Genomic DNA, 26658 nt, shown 5'->3' with positions numbered 1-26658 from the left:
GCTTTTCCTCTAAAACTTTGTGGGAAAATATTCAGACATTTTCTTAGGTTTATTCTGCTAGTGAGATTACCTCAAACAGAATGTTTGTTTCTCTGCAAGTTCTCCTTCTCTAGAAGGCAACAAGCTTGAGTGTTTTCTGAAACCGTCTTTGGTTTCATGTGAGTGATTATCAGGTCCTCAAAGGAGACTTTCTCTTAATTTTAACTACACGTAAATTATTAAAAGTTTAGCTATTTATTATAGCAAGCAATAGCCTGCTGACCTTCTTTACACGAGTTGAGCATGTGCACCAGAAGATGAATGAGAAGGTGAAACTGAAGATCTAAAAACTGGAGTGTTAACCAGATTAGAGTGGGAGACACAAACAGTCTAAAAGTAAAACAATCACTTGTAATCACAAACTGGAAAATGGCTTTGGCTTTGCCTATTCCACATGCTATGCATAATTAGGACAAATCAGCTCCAATCCTTACCTGTGGATTTGTTTACAAACCGGCAAAGATCATTGCTGAAGAGCCATGTTGACTGACAAGATTATATGATTTCCTACAGTAGGTTGGAGGCGCAAGTTGCTGGCTGTGGGAGATGCACAGTTCTTCCTATTACAAGTTAATTTACCATCGAAATAACATTGAAGCTGTTATATTAGAGTAAAAAAAAAAAACACTGATAATGTGATAAATAATAAAGTAGAATTCTATTTAATTATTTAATCAATCATTATTAACTCACACTATTAATTCTTTTGATACATTTGTTCTTGCCTTTTTTTGTACATCACTTGTTTAATTGTAGAGCACTTTGCTCAACGTCTGCTGTTCAAAAAGTGCTAGAATATGATGGCTCTGACAATGACTGACTTTCAGAAAAATGCAACACTTCTGAATTCACCTTCAAGGTTGGATAGGCAAGTCTGCTTACCATTTTGAATATGATTTTTTAGTGTTGTCAAGCCAAACGGGTATTTTAATTTTGACACATCTCTAAATGCTTTTAAACAAACAGACCTATTAAACAATCATGGCCTATTTGAGAATAAAACATTTTATTACAACACTTGACCTTTGTTATTTTAGCACAATCAGCTTTGATTAATTTAAATATGAGTTACTAATTGGACTGTCAGCTTTAACATTTGTACCTGATAAACAATCAATCAAAGATTGATTAAAGCACACAGCAATCATTTTGTCACACATCAACACATCAAATTGACTTAATCAGTAAAATCTGAAAACAGTCCAATCTGTGCCTTTACTTAAACACACACTTCTCATCATTGGCCAAACGGAGTTGGGGGTGGAGGCTGACTGGTTTGAATGTTTGTTTTGTTATGGATGTTTTAGAAAGGAAACGTCTGTAATGGTGTGTCTAGAACATGAAGAGATTGGATGGATTGCTATAAATTCAGACTCAAGAAACATATTTGTCACTTGCATGTACTACAAAAGCAGTAAAGTGGGGGCTGTGACAACTACTCTCAACTTATGCAAAGACTGAATCGGTCTATAGTGCAGGTTTCCCCCAGATGCAGAGAAGAGAATACTACAGAATGCATATACACACATAGTCATGGAGGCTTTATGTTTTAAGATAGTTGCATGGCTGAACATCAATGCTTGTTGTTTGAAAACACCAAAAACAATATGAACTCATTGTGGAGTAATATTGAGCATTGTGGTTGATCAGCCCCAAATATCATCACTTCCTGACTGTTTAGCAGAAGTTGTCTGAGTTGTCAACATACAGAGTTAAATCATCTGACAGAGCTGCACCCAATGATGTTGCATTTTAAAAAAACTTATATGAAACAACCCTGACAATGAATGCTTAATTTTGTTTGGACATTGTTGAATTACGTTGAATTGCAAAGCAGACTGCCAGCAATATCATTAATTAATACTCAATGTCATGAATACTTTGCAGCAGTAAGTTGTCACATGATCAGGCCTGGAATTTCATAATTTTACGGGCAAGGCCTGCTCAGGTGCAAAGGCCGCACGTCATGGCACCAAGGCCAAAGTTAATTATTGCAGGCTACATAAGATTGATATATAGTTTGACATGTGTTGAGTGAAAAGTTTGTGCAATATTCCACCGAGATGAATTGGGGAGGTAGGCGCAGAACTGTGTGCAGAATAATATGATTAAATTAAAGTTAGGCCTACTTTTCTCGTACAGCAACTAGCGGGTAACATCGTTTAAAAACTTAGAAAAAGCTCTTACGTGTGATGTGATACATGTGATAGGCCTACATGTGATGCCCATGTGATGAGTAGGCGAGGCTACTTGTAGTTCAACAGAGAAGAATGGGAATTTGGACACACACAGATTAATGTGAGAGAATCAGAAAAGTGAATGCTAACGTATCAACAACACATTCAGTCACAGAAAACATTGCTTCACTACAGCAACATAGAGGAATGGATTCATGCCAGCTGGCATTAGACTACTGCTTCCTAAAGCTTCTGTACAGTACCTAATATCTATTTCTTGCCTTATCTTCTGGCTGCTGAATGTTGGACTTTTCTTGCTGTGTGCTGTCACTTTCTCACTGCATCAAAGACTACATTAATTCACAATGTGAATGCTGAGATTATTTTTGACGGGCCATAGGCTACAAATTATAATCGCTATTCGGACGCAAAGCAGAATATTGAAAGAAGGGGGCACCAAGGCCACAGTAGCCTGTGAACCTCCGATTTTCATTGTCGTGGACGCAGTGAAAATTCCAGCCCTGAGCAAGCTGGAGTAATTTAATTCCCTATCTTCATCTTAATTGGTCATTTCTGACAGTTAACTTTTTCTCTTCAAAATCAAATCAAAAGAAAAGATCATGTAAATTGTTCACAATCACAGAAGGAACTTGAAGATACTACAGCAGTTACTTTTAAACATCTGGACATAAGACTCATCACACTTTTACATTGTTATTTTTTTCAGTTGTAAAATATTTTCAGTGCCTTTTTTACTAGTAAAACATATCTTACATACATAATATGCATATCTGTCTCTTTCTGCAGTCCTTAAATGTCTTTTAGTGCACCAGAACAACAGTGTGAGAGATGTGAAGCAACAACATTGTTTTTCAAGTGGAGGGCTCTGCCTTAGCGCAGTATGGCGCTTGTTTTTCCTTCAGCCTGTTATTTCTTCTCCGCGCAGTGCTCATTTCGAGACAGGGAGGATGTTTTGGCAGCTGTGAGGAGCAGGCTGTCGGAGGCGCGGTAGGACAGGGTGCTCATCTTGGTGGACAGGCTGGGGTGGGACTGGGCGGACGCCGGCACGGCCCGGGCGCACCTCAGCAGCCGCAGCAGGCTCCGCCGGAAGTTCTTGCCCACGAAGCCGTACAGGATGGGGTTGACGCAGGTGTTGAAGTAGGCCATGCAGACGGTGAACGGCATGGCCGTGTCGATGAGGTCCAGCGCGTGGCAGTCGGTGATCACCTCCACCTGCACCAGCATGTACAGCAGGTTGAAGGCCTGGTGCGGCGCCCAGCACAGGAAGAAGGCCATCACGGCCGCCGCCAGCATGTGCAGCACCTCGTCGCTCTGGCAACGGTTGCTCCCCTGGAGGCTGACCTTCGGCCCCTGCAGCGCTCGTCCAATCAGGCAGTAGAAGGTGAGGATGACGCCGAGCGGCACGAGGAAGCCCAGGACGCCCTTCATCAGGCTGAGGGGCACCAGCCAGCGGCTGGAGTCGTCGCCGCGGATGCCGCAGACGGTGATGTTGGTGCCCCGGATGGGCACGGTGCTGCGCGTGAGGGCGGTGGGCAGGCTGAGCACCAGCGACACCGTCCACACCAGGATGCAGGTGAGCCGGGCGTAGCGCGAGGTGCGGTAGCGGCGCGACTCCACCGGCCGCACGATGGCCAGGTAGCGGTCGACGCTGAGCGCCGTGAGGAAGAAGACGCTGGTGTAGAGGTTGAAGAGCACCAGCGCGGCCGTGGCCTTGCACAGGAAGCTGCCGAAGGGCCAGTGGTAGCCCATGGCCGTGACCGTGGCCCACATGGGCAGAGTGATGAGGAAGGTGAGGTCGGACACGGCCAGGTTCAGCACAAAGATGTTCGCCACCGTCTTCATCTTCATGTAGTAGTGGATGACCGCCACCACCATGCTGTTGCCCACTATGCCGATGACAAAGTTACAGCTGTACACGACGGGGATGAACGTGGAAATGAAGTCGTGAGTGCCTGTCATGTTGCAGATGAGCGTGACTTCGTTTGAGTTTTCTCCTTTTGTAGAGTTCTCCATCTTGGGCGCAGACCCTTGGACCAGTAAGACTTAGGAGAAGGTTGAGCCAACTAGCTTCCTGTGAGGAAGACAAATAATCATGCTGCAGATCTGAAAACTACTGACGTCAGAAGACAGATATCAATCAAGGACAGATTGCACATATCTAACCAATCCCATATTGGATATTGAAGTTATTCTACGTTTGCAATATCAATAAAATGATTCTATGAATGCCTTCAGAAACCGAATGAAGTACAGGAGGTTCAGGCATGAAGTGAGTTGTTCTTTCATTACAACCCTCTTACTGCTACTGTTTGTCTTGGAGTTCAGCCTTCTTGAAGTAGCTTCAGAATCAGAAGATATTCTACTTGTCTTGCCTCAGTCTCCAGAGACTGCACGGTTGTTTTGAAGATCAATTAATATGTTTAGCTAAAGCTTGACAGCTAAAGCTTGTTTGACTATAGATCTCTAATATAATTCTCAGTCACTTCATGTGGTACTACAGAATTTGCAGTGACCTGATTGAACAGGACAGAAGCCTTTTTGGAGGATATTACTCTCAGGTCAGGTTAAAATTTCACTGACACTCTCCCAGACAAAGCGCACACACAAGGCTGTTGCTGTCGCGTTAGTGTTGAGAGGAGGCAGATTCTGATAGTGACCTAAACAAAGAGTTTCCTCTACCATAATGATTTTAACAAAAAACCCAGGCCAACCATATCACAATATTTACTACAACTGCCATAAATCTGCTGGACAGTCCGGAGAAACACGGTTGACTGAATCTGGTTCAAACAGGTTCAATCTGGTTAATTCATATCTGTTCTTAAAAATCATAAGGCACAGAAAATTGTTGACTTAATTAGTAAATAAATCACATTGTCAGATTATCTATCCAGACTTTTCCCTCATCAGTTGTTTTAAAATGAATAACACTCTAAGGAAATTTCTCTAAGGACAGTTTTGAAGCAGTTGTCAGAATACACATGCAAGTAAAACTGACAAAACTGACAAAACATTTAAAGCCACAAAAACAGTGATAATTCTATTAAGAAACCACAGGGAGTCCTTACCTTGAAAACTGGCAGCGACACCGCTCACAAATGCAGGGTGCTGTGACAAGGAATCCCAAATAGGCTGTATATGCGCAGAGATTGTTCCGCCCAAACCAAGCAGGTACCAAACACAGACATTATTTACTTGATCTCAGATAATCTCTCCTCCCATTTTCGGAGTAGTTCCCACGAATCAAGTGATACCAAATATTCAGTGTCAACTTTGCCTTCAGTTCAAAACACGCCTCAAACCCCTGCTATTCAGTGCCAATGATGTTTGACTAATGACCTACTAATGTACTTGAACTTGACTTCACTGGTGAAGTGCATATCTGTCAGCTCTGCTGTCCAACTGCATCCTCTTGACTACAAGCTCCCATCATACCACTCTTATACGCTTGAGGCCCCACGGAGGGGGGTGAGGACTGAGGTGATTGGCCAAATCTACTGAGAGTCAGAGGGGGTGAGAGAGAGAGAGAGAGAGAAAGAAAGAGAGAGAGAGAGAGAGAGAGAGAGGGGGGGGGGGGACGGAAAGCCAGGGAGCAAGAGGACAGTGGGAGAGAGCTCGGAGGGGGTGAGAGAGTGAGAGAGAGAGAGAGAGAGAAAGAGACAGAGAGAAAGAGAGAGAGAGCATGAAGAGAGGATATGGGGAAGAGGGAGATTGTAAACAGAGACTGAAAAAGTGAGAAAAAGTCTCAATGCGAATGTTACCCTTCAGGGAGCAGGCATTAAGGAAGATTGGACAACTTTGTCTTGGAAGAGCAATGTGTTTATATTCCCGTTATATTCCGGTTTTCTCCTAAAGTTGTTCCCCAAAGGAAATAATGATTTGTCATACAGCAGACATACAATATGACTACTTTGATGTAAAACGTGGAATTGCTAAGTGTAGTTATTATCATTATTATTACTATGATTTTCTGCTATTGTATATGCAAGTTTTATGTAATTTCATAGAGACAACAAGGAACTAGCCTGGATAATGCCACCACATCTCAATATGGCGTGCAAGGCAGCATGGGTATATCTACGCTAACAAGGAACATGAGTGCAAGGAAAGTGAGAGTTACTGGACATCAGTTACGATCTGCAGGTCACTGGCCTTGTTTCACATACAGTATAGCTATGGACATGGTGCTCGTGGACATAGACCAGAAGTAGCTCAGTTGTACATTAGCTGATGTCTGAAGGGCTAGTAAACATTTCACTATAGCCTATAGTGAGTCAGTCAATACTGCTGTGTGAAGGGATGACGCAATCCGGTTGTGTGACGCGGATTCCGTTACCCGTCCCTGACGTTGTCTAGTGCCATAGATGACTCAGTTTATTATGTTACTAACAAAAACATGGCGTTTCTGGTAAACATGCCAGCTACTGCCACTTTAGGATCCCAGGCAGACGGTCTGGGATGGCTTGCCTGTCCCCTGTGATTCAGTGAGTGCTCTTGGCGCAGGAAGCAAACAGTTTTGACATGTCCTGTACACCGTGAGAACATGAGCGATGCCATGATACACATTCTAGCAGAAATTCTACACAACAGCATTCATTTAGTCTTAGTCAGTCAGCCCTGGACTAGGCCTCTAACCTCTCTGCATGAGCAACATAAGTACTTACTTTCTGATAGCTTTAATATGTGGATGCCCTTCTCTCTATATATATATAATTTCCCTTAATGAGACAAGAAAGCACTTTCCTTTCATCTTCCGAGACAGTACATTTGTATTGCTGATGTGTTGTTTAAAGCGCAAGGAGCAAGAGGACGAAGAGATCATGCTTTAATGGGCCAAGCAGCTGTGCTATTGGAAGAGCTTTGCTGGCCGGCACGCCATGGAAGTTAAAGCAGCACTAAGCCATCTATATCCATGGCGTATGCAAAAAAGAAACCTTACACACACCACCCAACCACAGCACAGTTCAGCTCAGTGATTGAAACTGAACCAGTGAATTGTCTGCAGCATGTCTCTGCTCATGACCATATATCAAAATTCACTTTTATGTGATACTTGTTGCTTTAATGTTTCTAAAAGTGACAAATTGTTGCATATTGCTGTCTTAATGTATAAATAAATTGAGAGAGATCTTCATCATTCCACAATTAACTGTACATAGGTGTCAAATAAAAATGTAGTTTGATAAATCTGTTTGCTAGCTATGCTGCTAATATAACTATAGATTTGTTCTTCACACTTGGGACATTGTTCATTCTCCATTGTCCAGTAATTATGTTATCCAGCATAATATCTAACATCCTATTTATATCAACTCCATTTCCCTGTACATGGGGAGTTTTGTATGAAAGAGGCATATCCGGCCGTGGGAGATTTCAGCCTTTAATTCCAGCTATTGTAAATCACAGGAGGAGTTAGCAGTGTCAGGGCAAAAATAAATAACTGTAGGCAAGAGCGCCTTTTTGTTTGTCCCAAGAGACACATGAGAATGAGAATGGGAGAAGGGAGTCATGCAAGACGTCAAGCACAATTAGCCCATCATCCAATGAAATGTCCCTATGCAACTCATACGTATATGTACAGTATGCTACTTATGTTCTGAACACTCATCGCTCAGCATTGGCCCAAATGTGGACAATGTGGTACATTTCGTGTTCAATATTGAAACCGTAACTGCTGCTACACATATAGGTTCACAGGGCACTGATCGGAAGAGTGAGCGGGAGCAATTCCAGGCATATGTTTCACGCTAACCGCATCACTGCTCGTGGCATCAACAGAACGGTAATTGAATGATTCCTTGGCAAAAAGGTAATGTGGCCCTCTGGGTGTGAGTGTTGATACTGATGATGCCTGCAACCTGCGATCGACATCGTTAAGGCTGGAACATTATTAAGGCCATTTGTTGCACTTTAGATCTGACTGACACCTTTTGCAAAGTTCGCCTAAAGTCAGTCATCGAGGTGGAACGGAAGGGCCAGTGCTGACTGCAGAAATCAGGAAAGGCAAATCAAGGCAAAGCAATCTGCATTTCATCCCGATGTTCACACAGACACAAGTGAATACAAGCCTCGCTGCTGTCACTTAAGAATGATATACAGAAAAACTACTGGGTCAACTGGCTTTCTGGTTTGATTCAGAACAAATGGTGATAATCTGTCTCCCAGACCCCAAATGTGCAGATTTTATGACGTTACATAAATCTGATGACCACAGGTAGCTAAACTGTGTGGGGGGGTAGGAATACACACCCGTCTGCCCCCTCCCAGCGCCCTCCAGTCTGAAGGGGCCTCTCGGGGCCGCGCTCCAGACCTCAGCACAGCCATTCCCATGGTGTAGTCCCCGACGGAGCGGAGCAGCCCGGACCCCCAACCTGACCAGCAGGACACACACTACCAGCCGCCCGCTGAGACCCAGCTCACATTCACACGCAGTCCAACATTTATTTATTTATTTTACTGTTCTCCAGTGCACAAACATGTCTCTTTCTCCGCAAGCCACAGAAATAGGATGGAATTGAGATAGCCAACGTTTATTTTTAGTCATTTTCCATTTGATCGATAAGAGAGACCACTGACTCTGTGGCGATGCTTTGATTTGAGGCCAGCATTGAGACCCCTCCCCTGCCTCTCTGAGAAATAGATTGCAGAGAAGGTTTTGGTTCATTTTTAGTCTTCCAAGTGTCAATACAACATGTGATTTGAAAATGGCAGGATTACATAAGGCAAAAGGTTCTTTGAGTTAAAAACAACATTAGAGATCAGTTTGAAGAGTAATCTAAACATATAAAATGATCAAATAACCCTTAAAGTGTTCTGAAATAAATCCTGACTCTGTTGGTCACTTATAGGGGCACTTTACCTGTTGCTATTGAAGCCAGTGCTCTTGTCCACTGTCAAGACGGAGTGCTTACTCTAACTAAAAGTTCCCTTTGAACATAGCCCCTGTGATATAAAAGGCTGAACTCTTTGTGCATTATACGTAAAGAGACTGTGTTAATCCTGCCAAGTGTTTGATTCTGATGGATGTACTCTGTAATCTGCCCTGAAGTCATCACTTAGGCCTGCTGTCAGACAAGGAGCAGAGCCCCCCACCTCCTCTCTGTCTCTCTCTCTCTCTCTCACACACACACACACACACACACACACACACACACACACACACACATACACCCAGTAGCTGATAGAGGGTGGTATCTAGTTTTGTAAATAGAAGTGCATGCTGTTCTGCATGATTTTGAAGAGGTTACTGCATACTGCAAACTGCTCGGGACTGTTCACACAATTTAATATACTGTACATATAATATATGCAGCGCTTTGGTTTCATATGGAATGTGGATAGATAGTTTAATACAGAGTATACAGCACCACAGGGTAGCTGTGTGCTATCTAGGTCAAGGGCGTGGAAGGGAGAGCAGTAGCCCATTAAACTCATATCTAAAATAATAACCTGTTTGCATTTGCGATTGTGCTCATGATATTTGAATTCGCAAATTTTTTTTCGCAGATTTTGCGTAGTCACTAAATTAGCTGATAGACTTTATACTTTGCACTTTGTGTTCTGACCAAATTAACAATGATTAATTATCTGCAAGTCTGATATTTAAGCTTACTGAGAACCGACATACTGGCTTTCACATACTATGAGATGTCCAGTCTCCTAGTTATTTGTCTTAGCAGACGCTTTCAATCCAAAGCAACTGGCATATGTATTACATTAGAAGGGCCATTGAGCCTTGAGCAACTCGGGGTTAAGAGCCTTCAAGGGCACAACCATGGAAGCCGGGAATCAAACCCACATCTTTTCTGGCTACTACATGCTAGGCCAGCTCTTTAACCACTACGCTACCACTCATGCTATCTAGACCACTTCCTGAGAGACCTCACTGACCAGCACACTAAAGAAAAGTCAAACCTCCCAAAGTCGACACACTCCTTTGAAATCCACAGTGGTCGTCCAATGGGAACACAAATCATATGCAATAGAATTCTCTGGGCGATAAGGCAATGTTTTCACATTGCATTAACGTTAGTGTATGCTCACTTCCCTGGAGTTTGGTGTTTATTTTATGACATTACATAGCAAGTTTTTCTCACACGCCTCTTGAACAGGACTGTGGGAATGGAAGAGTGTTCTCACTACACCTCCACTGACATCAGTGCTGGGCTTACTGTACCCGCATGCAAAAGCGCAGCTCTTCTCCCCCTACTACCACCTCATGCCAATAATGACATCAGATTTATTATCCTTTGTTGTTTGGCCAGGCCTGCGTCCAAACATTACACGTGCAACAGTCTCCTAAAATATAATCTGCACACCCACTTAGGCCCTCATTTCATTTTATGTGCATGCCTGTTGAATGTGTTGACACACACACACACACACACACAAACACTTTAAGACTGTATGCAAATCTCAGAGGATGCCCTGTCTGTAATGTTTGTATCAGTGGCAAGTAACAAGCAGACAAGAGCAAAGACACTGCCCCTGCTGTCGTCTGCCTGTGCTGGTGGAGGTAGATAGCAGTAACGTGACATAACGACACCCTATTGCATTTAGGGAGGCTTCTGGGAGTGACACAAGACACTGGACACTGATGAGAAAAAAATTGTTTGCATCACGTAGGCACTGCCAATTACCTTGAAGGAAAATGCATCAACCCTGAATTTGACTGCATTAGCTCACGTAATGGACACACTAATGGTGGAAAAGACAGCCTGTATCTTCAGACAAGGCCCCACTATTAATACTGTATAGATAACTTATGGTTCTACAGCCGTATTATGACTATAATGGCTTTCATTGTAGAAAACAGACCCACTCGTCCTACTTTGTCCAGCTCAGACTGTGGCAGTTTCAAGACCATACTGTGGTGAAGAACTTTATAATTGCCAACTGAGATGTTGTGTTTCTGATGACGTCTAGTATGCATCTGAAGTTACCAGCTGAGGTGATATACTGTACACATTAGGATAATAACTATATGACACGGTCATATATAATTACACGCTCGTCTCCCCCGGTCCCAGTGCCTGCGTGTGCTGATCATTCATAAGAATCGCTTGCGCCATCCACTGGCCAACAAAATCACAGGCATCAAATGTAGTGTCTGGAATTTCATTTATAATTTCACAAGAACTAGTGAACGGTTTAAAGAAAAGCTTTTCTGATACTACACATAGCCCATTTTCATGAATTAAAACTGGTTTTATTTGTATTTTAGAGATTGGTTTGTCCCTAATTCCATAAATCCATACAACATGAGTACTGCATCTCAGTCCTCAGCCATGTTATATATATATATATATATATATATATATATATATGTTACAAGTCCCGGTCAGGACCGTGGCAACAAATAATAAATATTCCTGTAAGACAGGAGAAAAGAAATGAGGAGCAGACAGACACCGATGTTAGTGTTTAGTCACGAAGTTGCTTCTGCTTTATTAAATAACAATCAATCAATAAAATATACTTTGAATCCTCAATGACTCTTATAAAGCCCCAATACAAGCGTATTATGGTGTGACATGTCAATACAAATACAGATCCATTCATACATTACATTACATTCACCCATAACTAACATCCATATCAATACTGATAAAATACCACAAGTTAAATTACTTTTACAATACTAATCATGTTTACATCAATGAATAAAAGGCTACTTTGCTTGAACTGTGCAATATTAAATGGCTATACCATTACTTTAAATGGAAACTGTATGTGTAGCTGCCTGGCAGACCACTGACACTATCCATACTGAACATACACCGACAAAACCGTTTCTCATTAAGGCACTCAGTGCTAAATACTAGGCTACATGTAACCCACTCACATTCAAATCAAATGTCATTCACTCCAGTATTCAGGACTATATTAAACATTCATGTAATTCGAATAAATCATTAAATCAAGTTATCAATATCTATAATCATTAAACTGTAGCTTATATGTTCAAATCAGTGCATCTTTAACATTAACAAAATTGCTGTTTCTTTAAAACCGTGTATTCACTCATATAACCGTATCTTTAAACCTTTGTCAAAATGTTATACTCTTGTTTATTATCCCGTGTCTCATAACACAAATACTCAATGAACTAGATTATCGTAGTATATAAAAACCAGTGTGTGTCAGCTTTAAATGTGCTCGTTAAACATCGCAAGATAGCAATCTTGAAAACCAGTGTGTGTCAACTTTAAATGTGCTTACTAAACATCGTAAGATAGCAATCATGAAAACCAGTGTGTGTCAACTTTAAATGTGCTCACTAAACATCGTAAGATAGCAATCTTGAAAAACCGAGTGTGCTAACTTACTATGCAAGGCTAACTGTCAAATACATGACTCAATACTATTCCTATGAGCCAGTTAGCTAAAAGACGGCGGCTAACGTCTACTGTAGGCTACTTCTCTTTGCCGCCAGAGCTAGCTCGCGAGACGGTAACTGAAAGTTTACCTCAGCTAGCGATCTCATACATTTAAATGTAAAACTAATGTTATGACGTTTCAATTTACATAAAAATAGGTTGTCAGACAAACATCAATACAGAGCTGACAATCAACAACAAAGAAGGACAGTTTACCCGGCACTAACCTGTAAGACAGGAGAAAAGAAATGAGGAGCAGACAGACACCGATGTTAGTGTTTAGTCACGAAGTTGCTTCTGAAGTGACCGCGGGGGTCCACCACTCAAAACAACCCCAGGTGGAACGTCAGTCTGCATCACTCATTGAAAGTTCTATAGTATAAAAATAAAAGTCCTGCTAGGCATAGTGCCGTTCTAAGTGAATAAGGTAAATATAAATACAGTAAATGAACAAATATAAAACACACCTGTGGTCACCTACTTAGGGGCGCCACACTCGTTAAACATCGCAAGATAGCAATCTTGAAAACCAGTGTGTGTCAACTTTAAATGTGCTTACTAAACATCGTAAGATAGCAATCATGAAAACCAGTGTGTGTCAACTTTAAATGTGCTCACTAAACATCGTAAGATAGCAATCTTGAAAAACCGAGTGTGCTAACTTACTATGCAAGGCTAACTGTCAAATACATGACTCAATACTATTCCTATGAGCCAGTTAGCTAAAAGACGGCGGCTAACGTCTACTGTAGGCTACTTCTCTTTGCCGCCAGAGCTAGCTCGCGAGACGGTAACTGAAAGTTTACCTCAGCTAGCGATCTCATACATTTAAATGTAAAACTAATGTTATGACGTTTCAATTTACATAAAAATAGGTTGTCAGACAAACATCAATACAGAGCTGACAATCAACAACAAAGAAGGACAGTTTACCCGGCACTAACCTGTAAGACAGGAGAAAAGAAATGAGGAGCAGACAGACACCGATGTTAGTGTTTAGTCACGAAGTTGCTTCTGAAGTGACCGCGGGGGTCCACCACTCAAAACAACCCCAGGTGGAACGTCAGTCTGCATCACTCATTGAAAGTTCTATAGTATAAAAATAAAAGTCCTGCTAGGCATAGTGCCGTTCTAAGTGAATAAGGTAAATATAAATACAGTAAATGAACAAATATAAAACACACCTGTGGTCACCTACTTAGGGGCGCCACACGCTTCCCAACAACAAAAGTGGCTCCCGACACTCTAAGACTCACTCAAAGAAACAGGTGTGTGACTCAAGGTAAGTATGCAGGTAAGTATGTTAGTGTGTGTGTGAGAGAGTTTGTGTGTGTGTGTACCAATACCCGAGGCAAGTATGCAGGTAAGTAGATACGTTAGAGTGTGTGTGTGTGTGTGTGTGTGTGTGTATTATGTGTGTGTGCATGGGTGTGGGCCATTTAGTACCCTAACATTGGTGGGGTGTAGGACATGGTTGGAGGGTAAGCTAGGATTGGGTAAGGTGTGGGGTATGCTAATGTCAGGAATGGTGTGTGTAAAGTCAGAGGGTATGGCTGCACTTCCCATGGTGGCACTGGTGGTGGACCAAAGGCGCCTACTGTGTTGCAGTTGGCTGAGGCTTGGTAAGAGGGCTGGCCTAAGGAATGGTACATCAGGGTCTGAGTAGGCCTTCTTTCCCGTGTGGATCTTCGGACTTGAGGCGGACTAGGCTCATAATGAGGCTGCTCACTGATGGCTTGCGGGATTACTGGTCCATCCTGCATATCTTCCGGTTCCCAGGCTGCAGGCATCGGGTCAGCAGGCAAGAAGTCCTCCTCGTGTGGTCTGTGCTCAGTGCTACTGTCCACCGCAGGCACGTTCTCCCTCCTTGCGGCGAAACGCTCACTCCACCGGTCCTCCCTTTCAGGCTCAGGCCATCGGCTGTCGGATTGCTCCGGGGACACCGCCTGACTGGGATTTCTCTGAAGCTCACAGGTTGGCTGGACTTGGCTGTTCCCAGGCTCTGTTCGAGTTGGTATCCTCAACCAGTATCGTGGCTCATCGTCATCATCAGAGGAGTCACTGCTGGGGTTCCAGTCCCTCTGTCTCTCCGATTGACCATTCCTGGCTTTGCGCTGCGGCTGTTGTATGGGTGAACCAGGTAAGGAGGCTCTTTGTCTTTCAGGGGGTGGCTGCTGAGATTGCTGGGGTGGTTCCACAGGTAAGTCGTTGACCAAATGGAGCAGGTTGCGGTGTAGAGTGCGTACTCGTCCTCCACCTGTTTCCGGGGCCACTTTGTAGACAGGACCCTCTGCAATTCTCTCTTTGACGACATACACGGTCTGTTCCCAGTACGATTTCAGCTTGCCTGGGCCCTCTCTGTCTCTCATATTACGCACCAGCACACGGTCACCTGGTTCAAGTATGACACCCTTCAAGTGACGGTCATAATACTTCTTCCCCCTGGAGCTGGACTGTTGACTGTTCTCTGAGGCAAGTCTGTACGCCTCCTTCATCCTAGCGGCCCATTTTTCCGCATAGCCTCTGGGAGACTCAGCTTCATCGTCAGCCATCAGGCCAAAGATCATGTCCACGGGCAGACGTGGGTGACGGCCATACATCAGGAAGAAGGGGGAAAACCCGGTTGCCTCATGCCTGGTGCAATTGTATGCGTGGATGACTTGTGGCAGGTGTTCTCTCCATCTCTCCTTTTCTTTCTCCTCCAGGGTTCTGAGCATCTGGAGCAAGGTGCGGTTAAACCTCTCTGCAGGATTTCCTTGAGGATGGTAAGGGGTGGTTCTTGAATGGCCCATTCCAGTCAGGTGCCTCAGGGTTCTGAACAGGTTGTTCTCAAACTCCCGCCCCTGGTCATGATGGAGTTTCCAGGGGTAGCCAAACCGTGGAATGAAGTCCTCGAAGATCTTCTCTGCAGCAGTCTTCCCAGACTTGTTCTTGGTGGCATAGGCTTGAGCAAACCTGGTGAAATGGTCTACAACCACCAGGATGTACTCAAAGCCTCCCTTGCTAGATTCGAGATGCACGTAGTCAATGGAGACAAGCTCTAACGGTGAGTTGGTGGTGATGCTCCCCATTGGTGCTCTGATGTGTGAGACTGGCTTCTTCTGTTTGATACAGGGGCACTTTCTGGTAACATAGGCCTCCACATCCCGCTTCAGGTAGGGCCAGTAAAAGCGATCTCTGACCAGGCCTAGAACTCTCTCAGTCCCCAGGTGACCCATGTCGTCATGGAGGTGCTTCAGGACCATGGATCGATACTGTTCAGGCAGGACAAGTTGGCTTCTCTGACTTGTGTTCCTATACAGCAGACCATCTTTAAGGTGAAGCTTCTCCCACTCATGCAGAAATCGCTTGGCAAGGCCACTTACTTGTTGTCGCACATCACTGGTAAGTGTGGCGCCAGCCTCTTTCAGTCTGATGACTTGACTGATGGCAGGGTCATCTCTCTGGTTTTTCATGAGTTCATCATGACCGATGATTGGGAGCAGGCCAGGTGGTTGTGAAGGTGGACCTTGTGAGAGGTTGAGGGCAGCAACATAAGCCACATCCTTTTGCCTCGCAGCTCTACTGCCATCCCATGTTGCCAGAACGGTGTCTCTGGATAACTCTTCCGTACAGGAGTGAACATAGCGGTCAATGTCCACAGGCAGCCTTGACAAGGTGTCCGCGTCAATGTTCACTTTTCCTGGCCGGTACCTCACGTCAAACTGAAAGTCAGCAAGCTCACCCACCCACCTGTGACCAACAGCGTTCAACTTAGCTGTGCTCAACACATAAGTCAACGGGTTGTTGTCCGTGTAGACAGTGAAGTGGGATGCATAGTAAAGGTAGTCTCCGAACTTTTCACTTATGGCCCATTTTAGCGCTAAAAACTCGAGCTTGCCTGAGTGGAGGTGGTAATTGCGCTCGGCTGGCGTCAGAGTCCTGGACCCATAGGCGATGACTCTGAGCTTCCCTCCCTGACGCTGGTATAGCACGGCACCAAGTCCTTGCTCTGAGGCATCTGTGTGCAACACATAAGGGAGCTCAAAGTCGGGGTAGGCAAGCACTGGTGGGTTCAACAGGATGTCTATCAGCTGATCCAATGCTCTCTGGTGCTCTGCTCTCCATTGCACTGGTGTCCTGGATGGCAGCTGTGCTCTTTTCCCCTTCTTTGTCTTGGGCTGAGGCACGACAGGAACAGAGTGTGAGGCTTGCAACAGCTCATACATCGGTTTTGCAACTCTGGAAAAATCCTGGATGTACGTCCGGTAGTAACTGAGGAATCCCAGCAGCTTACGGACTTCACCAACAGTGCTGGGGGTCTTGCTTCTCAGTGCCTGGACGGCCTCCAGATCCTTGGGGTCTATTCGGACTCCCTCTGCAGACACCAGCCTTCCAACGTAGCGAACCTCTCTCTGGAAGAGCTCACACTTCGCTGCCCTGAGCTTGACACCATGGCGTTGCAGGGCCTGAAGGATGTGTCTCAGTACCTGGACGTGATTTTCAAAAGTCTTGGCATAACAGAGGACGTCATCAAGGTAAGGGATACAACACTCATCGCGCAGAGAGCTGAGCATTTCCTCCATGCTCCTCTGAAATGCAGCTGGGGCGTTAGAAAGCCCAAATGGGATACGCACCCATTCATACAAGCCCCATGGAGTGATGAACGCAGTCATGTGCCGTGACCCCTCTGCAATGAAACCTTGATGGTAGGCTTTCCCCTGGTCCAAGAGGGAGAACCAGCTGTATCCGCCAAGTGTGTTAATCAGATCTTGAATGCGCGGAAGGGGATGTCTGTCTGGAACGGTCTTTTGGTTCAACAGCCTGTAGTCAATGCACAGCCTCAAGGTTCCATCTTTCTTGCGGACACAGACGACAGGAGCAGAGTATGGGGACTTTGATTTGACGATCCACTTCTTGGCAAGCAAGTCTTGGATGTACTCTTTTACTTCTTGGTAGAGGGGTTTGGGAACAGCTGCATAAGATCTTTGGACTGGGATGTCGTCTTTCAGATTTATGCTCATTTGGAGGCTTGGGATGCAGCCGATGTCACCGTCATCCCGTGCAAAGGCATTGGACTCCTCATAGAGCATTTCTCTTACTTTGACTTGTTGTTCTTCAGTCAGATGACTTATCTCCACAGGAGGATGCCACAGCTGGGACGTGGGCTCTCCTTGGCTGTTAACAACCTCCACAGGAGCAGGAACAGAGACAGGTGAGTTGACACTATTGACCTGGATGTTGTTGGTCTGGTCTGTCTCCACCACCTTGCAGATGGACTGGATGCTGCCAAGCACTGTGAAGCGGCTCAGCGAGATGCTGTGCTGGGTGTGATTGCACACAGGGATGTCGACATATGGATGTCTGGTGTGGTGGACTTCAACCAGGCCGTCACCCAGGTCTAGCTGCTCAAGTCTTGAGTCAGAGTGGTTGACCTCAAACAGCGCCACAGGTGAAGAGAATTCTACAGGCACCCTACATCTGACACGGGCAACACGGCCTGGGTGGACGGCAAAGTCACGCCGACCAACCCTCACCAGTGCATTACCATGTACATGCTCTCGGGTCTGCACAACAGTCACAATGGCCTCTGCTTGCTCTTCTCCCACCTCCATGGCATTTCTCAGCAGCTGAGCGATGACGGCGACAACCTCAACTCCACCTTCACGACCAAGGATGAGCTCTTGGATGACATTGAAGCCCAGTATTGGTCGTGCAAGGCTCACACGGCTGACCAGGAAGGGCACTCGGATGGCGAGGCTTGGATCTTCATTGCCAGGCAAGTTGAAGGTAAGTTCAACCCATCCATCGTATGGTATTGGCTCTCCATTGGCAGCTGTGAGATCAAGTTCCCTGTCTCCCATCAGCTCACTGAGAGGACGTACTTGCTGTTCAGGTAGGAACTTCTGTTTCCAGGAACGGTCGATGATGCTGACCTGAGCGCCGGAGTCCAGAAGAACAGTGACTGTGTATCCACTTAGATGGCATTTCAGTGTGCATTTCTCTCCAATGAGCTTGGCCACTCTCTGTGATGTTGACTCTGGACCATGTAAACGCTGAGGAGGGACGGTGAGGCTGTTGACGGTCTGAGCTGGTAGGTGAGTATCGTGGTGGGACTGGATACTGCTGCCGGTCACAGGTTGTCCCTTTGCCATGACCGGGGCGCGTTTCCCGACGGCTTGGTCCTTTTCAGGCATCCCACAGCACGGTGTCCCTCTTCCCCACAGACGAAGCAGTGGTTGCAGTCAGTCCGGCCTCCTGAGATGCAGCTGGGGCAGCCACGGACTCTCTCTTTCCTTATCAGCCTGTTTTGCTTGTTGGAGCATTGGCAGTTACAGTGGGATCGAGGCTCAGGGCTTGTTGACTTCACTGAGGGGGTGGCATTGGACTGGAGGGAGCTCACCACCTGAGTCAGGGCCTGAACTTGAGCACTCAACTGATGAATGAGCTCATCTTTGGCGCTGATGTCAGTGCTGGTCTTGCCTCTGCTTACCTCACTGATGTTGGCTTCTCCACTATGGGCATGAGCTGGTTTTGGGCGAGTGCTGCGCCCCAGGCGTCGTTTTCTCTCGCTCTCCTCGCTGGTCGTCTTGGTCACCTGCCTAAGGAGTGCCTCATCAGTGATTGCAAGATCTGAGAGAAGGGGTCTTAACTCCCGCCGGACATCATCATGCTTTTCATTCAAGCCCTGGTAAACAGTGTGGAGGAACACGTTCTGTGCTGTCTGTGCCTCGTACTTGATGTCTGCGCCACACCGTCTAGACGTGAACATGACACTCTGCTTCAGGCCCATCATTCTATATAGGAACTGTTGCGGAGTTTCCTGTTCGTGCTGTTTCGCAGTCATGAGTTCCTGGAAGAGTTCAGTGCTACTTTTCTCCCCAAGGTGTGACTGAAGAAAGCTCTTGAGTTCACCTACCGTCATGTCCTCTTTGCTAGCGAGCATCTCTTTAAAGTTGCCAGGCTTGATGATCCGCAGCACTGCTCTGGTGATTTCGCCCTCAGTGTGGTTATCTTTCAGCCCTTCATCGATCTGTTTGCTGATGTTGTTGTAGCTGATGTCTGACGTATTATCGCCAATCTGACCACCATGGATCTTGAACTCTTTTCTGTGTAGGAGGGGAAGATCTCTAAGAGCTATCATGCTTTCAGTGGTGTTAGTGGCATGAGGAGTGTATGAGTGTGGTGATGTGAGGCAAGACTGGTGACAGTCAGGGGCAGTGGGTTGTGAGCTGGCCATGTGGGTGTGGGTTGTGGGTTGAGCACTACGCTGCTTTAGCTTGAGCTCGTTGTGCATTGAGACTAGCTTATCTATCTGAGACTCAAGTGTACTTGTCTCATAAACAGTGTTGGTGTTTGAAGTGTGTGTGTGGCTGATGTTGTTTGCATGAGTGTGGTGGGAACTGGGTTGTAAAAGTGACTCTGTGTCTGAAGTTGGTGTGTGCTGGTGAACACTGGATGGTAAAAGAGACACAGCATTCTCAAGACAAACATTAACATCCCCACCACCCTCAGTATGACACCCACTCTTACTCAGCAAATCATTCACCCTGTCTCTTAGCAAGAGCAGCTGAGACATGCCCTCATCCTCAAGATCCAACAAAGCACTGTCCATATAAGAGCACAAATACTCAATGCAACCCTCATCATCATGTTGGTGCAACTTAGCTGAATCCTGGTCAAGCAGTGGTGAAATACTGGTCGCGAGCTGGTACAGTTCATCAGATGAGAGCTGGAATAGTCCCTTCTTGATGGTCCACACCAACTCCTTCGTCTCGCTGTTCGCCATGGTAACCCGTCAGATGCCCTCGGCCCTCGAACTCCCTCGCTCTGGCAGCAGTCAGACGCCTTGGATTCGTCAGGTCCCTCTTGGCACTGATGGTACGTCACCGTCTGGTCCACAGGTTCATGGATCACTGGACTGGCATCCTCCAGCAGGTGGCGCCAATCCCGGACGAGCCCCCAAGAATTTGTTACAAGTCCCGGTCAGGACCGTGGCAACAAATAATAAATATTCCTGTAAGACAGGAGAAAAGAAATGAGGAGCAGACAGACACCGATGTTAGTGTTTAGTCACGAAGTTGCTTCTGCTTTATTAAATAACAATCAATCAATAAAATATACTTTGAATCCTCAATGACTCTTATAAAGCCCCAATACAAGCGTATTATGGTGTGACATGTCAATACAAATACAGATCCATTCATACATTACATTACATTCACCCATAACTAACATCCATATCAATACTGATAAAATACCACAAGTTAAATTACTTTTACAATACTAATCATGTTTACATCAATGAATAAAAGGCTACTTTGCTTGAACTGTGCAATATTAAATGGCTATACCATTACTTTAAATGGAAACTGTATGTGTAGCTGCCTGGCAGACCACTGACACTATCCATACTGAACATACACCGACAAAACCGTTTCTCATTAAGGCACTCAGTGCTAAATACTAGGCTACATGTAACCCACTCACATTCAAATCAAATGTCATTCACTCCAGTATTCAGGACTATATTAAACATTCATGTAATTCGAATAAATCATTAAATCAAGTTATCAATATCTATAATCATTAAACTGTAGCTTATATGTTCAAATCAGTGCATCTTTAACATTAACAAAATTGCTGTTTCTTTAAAACCGTGTATTCACTCATATAACCGTATCTTTAAACCTTTGTCAAAATGTTATACTCTTGTTTATTATCCCGTGTCTCATAACACAAATACTCAATGAACTAGATTATCGTAGTATATAAAAACCAGTGTGTGTCAGCTTTAAATGTGCTCGTTAAACATCGCAAGATAGCAATCTTGAAAACCAGTGTGTGTCAACTTTAAATGTGCTTACTAAACATCGTAAGATAGCAATCATGAAAACCAGTGTGTGTCAACTTTAAATGTGCTCACTAAACATCGTAAGATAGCAATCTTGAAAAACCGAGTGTGCTAACTTACTATGCAAGGCTAACTGTCAAATACATGACTCAATACTATTCCTATGAGCCAGTTAGCTAAAAGACGGCGGCTAACGTCTACTGTAGGCTACTTCTCTTTGCCGCCAGAGCTAGCTCGCGAGACGGTAACTGAAAGTTTACCTCAGCTAGCGATCTCATACATTTAAATGTAAAACTAATGTTATGACGTTTCAATTTACATAAAAATAGGTTGTCAGACAAACATCAATACAGAGCTGACAATCAACAACAAAGAAGGACAGTTTACCCGGCACTAACCTGTAAGACAGGAGAAAAGAAATGAGGAGCAGACAGACACCGATGTTAGTGTTTAGTCACGAAGTTGCTTCTGAAGTGACCGCGGGGGTCCACCACTCAAAACAACCCCAGGTGGAACGTCAGTCTGCATCACTCATTGAAAGTTCTATAGTATAAAAATAAAAGTCCTGCTAGGCATAGTGCCGTTCTAAGTGAATAAGGTAAATATAAATACAGTAAATGAACAAATATAAAACACACCTGTGGTCACCTACTTAGGGGCGCCACATATATATATATATATGTATGTGTGTGTGTGTGTGTGTGTGTGTGTGTGTGTGTGTGTGTGTGTTTTATATATATATATATATATATATATATACTGTATATTGGGGGGCTTTTTTTTACCTTTAATCCGATAGTGAAGAGAGTGAAGTCAGTGGGAGAGAGGTGGGGTGGGGTGGGATGGGGAAATTGTCCGGACTCCAACCCGGGTCCCCATGGGCACGGGGCAGTTGTGCTATAGCGTCCCCCTTTCTTTCTTTGGGAAAGTGTAGAAACACTGATCCTGCCTGCCAATCAAAGGAAGGAATTCCACCATCCAAAATCAGCTCTCAAAATAATGTTTTCCCACAGCCTTTGCTAAAACATGCCAGATGTACAGTTACCTCCATAAGTATTTGAACACATGCTATTTATTTATTTATTTATGTATTTGTTTGTTCATTTATAAGGGACAATGCAGATCAATTAGCATTCTTTGTTGACACTCAAAATCTAAACGTGCCAGAGTTATTACATTGAATTAATAAAAAAGAATATAGGAAAGATAGAGAGCAAATTAGGAGAGAAAAAAGAAAGATGGAATAGATACAAAGAAGGGCAGTGCCTGAGCTAAACTATAACAGCTATAAATGAGTGCAGTTGTGATTGTTTTTAATCCATCTCTTAAGTTTGGTTTTAAATGATAGATAGCTGGTGCTGTCTCTGATTTCAATCGGAAGGCAGCTCCAATAATTTGAGCAAGTGCACACATGCACACACTCATGTACACACATAAAGGTGGCAGTAGGTGATGGAGTAGGAGGTGGAAACAAATTGACAAATGATTTATTTTTGCTGAGAGAACCTGCAAGACTGAGCGGAGGTCATATTGGTGTATCCATCAAAGCTAAATTAATTAGCAGCACTTGCAACTAGTTGTTATGTTGTGTGAAAAGATTTGTTTAAAGTTGAAAACCACACTCATATACATTAGCTCTTCCAAAAATCTTTCATGGACCATGTCTCCAACAGATGCGGTTTGGGCCGATATGCTACTAGGATATTTGCCAGGAGTCAGGACATAACACTACTGAAAAAGACAGTGAACCTTTTCCCCATCTGTGTAAAGAGAACATTTCTCTAGAAAATCAATTGGAGGTCTGAAACAACAACTTGCATTCCCATAGTGCTCAAAGGAACATTGAAGGAAGAATCACCCAATAGGATGATTATCCGAGTATTTTCATATATATATTTTTATTTTGATATGTTTTGTAGATCTGACTATCTTACACTATCTATCTTAATACATTAAAATGACGACACTGACTCTGAACATTAAGGGTGTTTTCAGCAGAACTGAGTTTATTTAGCTTCTTTTAAGAAAGCTCCTCAGCATCTGTCTGAGGGGAAGGCAGGTGGTGGACTCCTCCTGAACAGCTGGGCAGTCCTGTGTAGTGGTGGGGGCCGTCCTCCTCGCACATCTGAACCTGCGCCAGACCCTTCTCCAGAATGGCACGGAGGTTGCCTCGGTCCTTCCCAGGGAAGTGGGAGTCTCAGGCACAGTGAGGCTGTCAGGTGTGTCAGGGGCATCGAAAGTGAAGGACATTGTCTCCTCATGCACCAGCTGGATGCCGTAGTTAAAGCTTATGCTTAACAATAGGGACTGATCACCTGTTGTGACATCCGTCTGCACAGTGAGGCCACAGGCAGAGTCCTCCACATCAAGTGCCGGGGTCAGCAGACCCTGGGTGGCTTGAGGAAGGGCAGCGGTGTCAACAGCCAAAGAAGCCTCAGAGGATGACTGCTGGGGAGATGCTCGCTGCTCCACAGCGTGGTCTGATGTCTGAGCCTCAGTGAGACAGACATCATCCACCAAGACGTCGTCATTGTCATCCTGCAGGACTTGGGATGTCGCCTCATAGGAGCTGTTGGCAGGGGGCTCATCCTCCACCTGCTCTGCCTCCGGTTGGGCAACCTCCTCTGGCATCAGGGCGTCCTCACTGATAAAGAGGAGAACAGGGGTTACCTCACCAGACCTCGGTTCAAGGACTGGACTGGAGGCCTGGGAGGTGAACTCCTGGGTCTCGGCCCAACAAAGGCGGGGGCTAGGCGATTTGCTCGCGGGAACTGGTGACTTGTCACCAGCACTGTTATCTTTCTCGATGTGTTCCATCATATCTTCAAGAAGAAGTGAGGAACAACAAGTCTGGCAGCTCTATTTATAGCCCATCGCCATTGTGACGTAATCATATCGAGGTACGTAGAAAATGCATGTATTATTGCGTCATTTCATTGTCAGCCTAGCAAGATTCTAGCGCGAACAGCGCTCTTCGTAGCCTTTAGCTCATGTTGAACGCATTATTCCAGTAGTCTCTCAAAAACATTTTCTCGGAGTTCATAAGGATTGATAACGTAAAATGGACCAATAGTTCAATATAAAACCATAGACAAGCTGATCTTTACCCGTCTGCACAGACATAGCCTAAGTTTTGAGCAACAATAACTTTTGCAGGTTAAAATAGCCATAAACACATTCTTGAATAAATAACAATAAAACACGTTTGAATAAATATTCTGATATCAGAAAAAGTTAACGATTTAGTGTAATAAGTAGGATTACACATATTTCGATTCAATATTGATTCTTACAGGAAGTTTTTTTGTTTTATTTTCACTTAAAATGCTTATGTAGGCCTAGCCCTCTCTCTATCCGCGCACGCCACCGACTTCTAGCACCTCCACTGCTACTCTGCATTGTGTCAAACGCTTGTGAACGTGAGGGCAGGGACACAGAAGGGTTCGGGATTGTGGCGAGACCGTGGTTTATTTGATTACACACACAGCATCTATAAGGTTGATGGTATATACTCTATTTATAACCAGTATGACAACTCGAATGCACTCGTTATACACTCAAATGCTACCAAAGTCCTACGGTATATTACATTCCAATGCTAACACGTACCAAAACTAGCACAGTACTACATAACCTAGCATTGCATCCCTCGTTTTTGTGAACATGAAAAGTGCTTATTCTCAAAATCACTCAGCATTTAAGTATTTAATCACTAAGAATGTAAAATATCTCAACAAAACGAACTCTCTAGGTGGTAATAACCAAGATATTTGAAATGTTACTGTCTCATGAAAATAACTTGACTTACCTATGGCGTGGATGGCATGAAAACGTGGCGTCCTAAGCAGCATCAACCCATATCAACCCTACGATGTATCTTTTTTATGTTTGTTTTTTTGGGCCCCTACGGTGTATCAGAGGAGACATACAAAGTTAGACTTACGAAAAACGAAATAATAAATGGTCCTGTAGTGACACCTAGTGGCGTTACCAATACATTGCCTTTGGACTGACTCCTTCATCTTTTCATCATGACATAGCCGAATCATAAAGTTACATTGTACTTACTTGTCTGAAGAAAAAAAAAAAAACCATGTCAATGTCAAAAAGTAATTTTTGAGCATGAGGGTCAAATACTAAAACATTTGTTTAAATGTTGCTGTTTTTTCAAAGCTATGCCTCCCTCACATTTTCATCTGCTCTTACTAGTAGTAACCAAAACCATACAAATTACTTAATGTTATAAAAGATAAGAATAGAACTGAATAGGAAGACAGGAAAAAGTGTAATCGACAGACAAAAGGTGTCCAGATCATAGAAGGACATTCTTGAGACTCAGACCTGTTGGAGAGAGTGTTTGACTCCATCATTCAAGCATGGTAGATGAAATGTGATAGTCTCTGTGTGCTTCGGTGCTGGTAAAGGGGGACATTTGCACAGGATATAAGACTGTGTCTAAGTCCAGCTCCAAACAGAGCAAGAAAGACGTAGGGTGAAAGCAGTCAGCTGATATTCTGTCTACAATTGAGTGTCTCTGAAAATCTCTGATTTCCAAACGTTTGATCAGCAGTGTGTATAGTCGAGCTATAGTCAATGTCATAGGGACTTGCTGTCCAGACATAGGTCCCAACCAAGTCTAGGTCGGGGAGAAGCCAACGCATGGAGGGCCAATCAATTAAAAGTCTAAATGCCAGTGAACAGGCTCTGCCATGGCTATCAGCGGCATCCATTAAGCCACTGAAGGCCACCCAAGCTATCTAAGGTGCTTAAAGTGTTGCCTTCGCTCTCCGAGCCCATCTGGTGAGGATTAAAGCGCTTTCCTCCTTCTTCTTACTGTGTAGTGGTGGAGAATGTGTAGTACAGCACATTTGTTTCTCTACATTTTATCTTTGGGAATCCTTCATTTAATATTCATGAGTACTTGCTGGCATAAATCCTTTACATACTGTAGAAGCCTTTAGAGGTGTAGTGTTATGTATGTGACACTCATACTGTTGTTGAGACAGACATGGCTGTTTGCAAGTTTATGGCAAAATCAGAATGACCCAATCTCACCCAAATGTATCTATCCAGTCAACACGGCTGGTTAAAGGATGAGAGAAGCCAAGCATTATTTTGCAGTCATATTAAATGTCCATTGATTTTGTGTGGATGTGTTGTAATCATCCTTGCTACTATCAAAATTCTCACATTTCACAACCATCATGAT

General features: G+C 44.2%; 1 protein-coding gene across 1 annotated transcript; it reads right to left on the bottom strand.

Annotated features, from left to right (window-relative positions):
• Nucleotides 1-1065: 1065 nt before the first annotated feature.
• Nucleotides 1066-22393, bottom strand: agtr1a (angiotensin II receptor, type 1a). Its single transcript, XM_062555723.1, has 2 exons — nucleotides 22235-22393; nucleotides 1066-4308 (listed from the first exon to the last, which is right to left on the bottom strand). The coding sequence occupies exon 2, from the start codon at nucleotides 4248-4250 to the stop codon at nucleotides 3144-3146; it is 1107 nt and encodes a 368-aa protein (XP_062411707.1). The 5' UTR covers nucleotides 4251-4308; nucleotides 22235-22393; the 3' UTR covers nucleotides 1066-3143.
• Between the last annotated feature and the right edge of the window lie 4265 nt (nucleotides 22394-26658).

Source organism: Sardina pilchardus, chromosome 2 (assembly GCF_963854185.1).
Source record: "Sardina pilchardus chromosome 2, fSarPil1.1, whole genome shotgun sequence".
In the NCBI taxonomy this organism is placed as follows: Eukaryota; Metazoa; Chordata; class Actinopteri; order Clupeiformes; family Clupeidae; genus Sardina; species Sardina pilchardus.
Note: the sequence above shows the minus strand (reverse complement) of the source record. Positions and strands in the feature narration are given on the sequence as shown.

Excerpts from the sequence above, each read along its gene's own strand:
- agtr1a (XM_062555723.1), bottom strand. The coding sequence starts at position 4,250 with ATGGAGAACTCTACAAAAGGAGAAAACTCAAACGAAGTCACGCTCATC.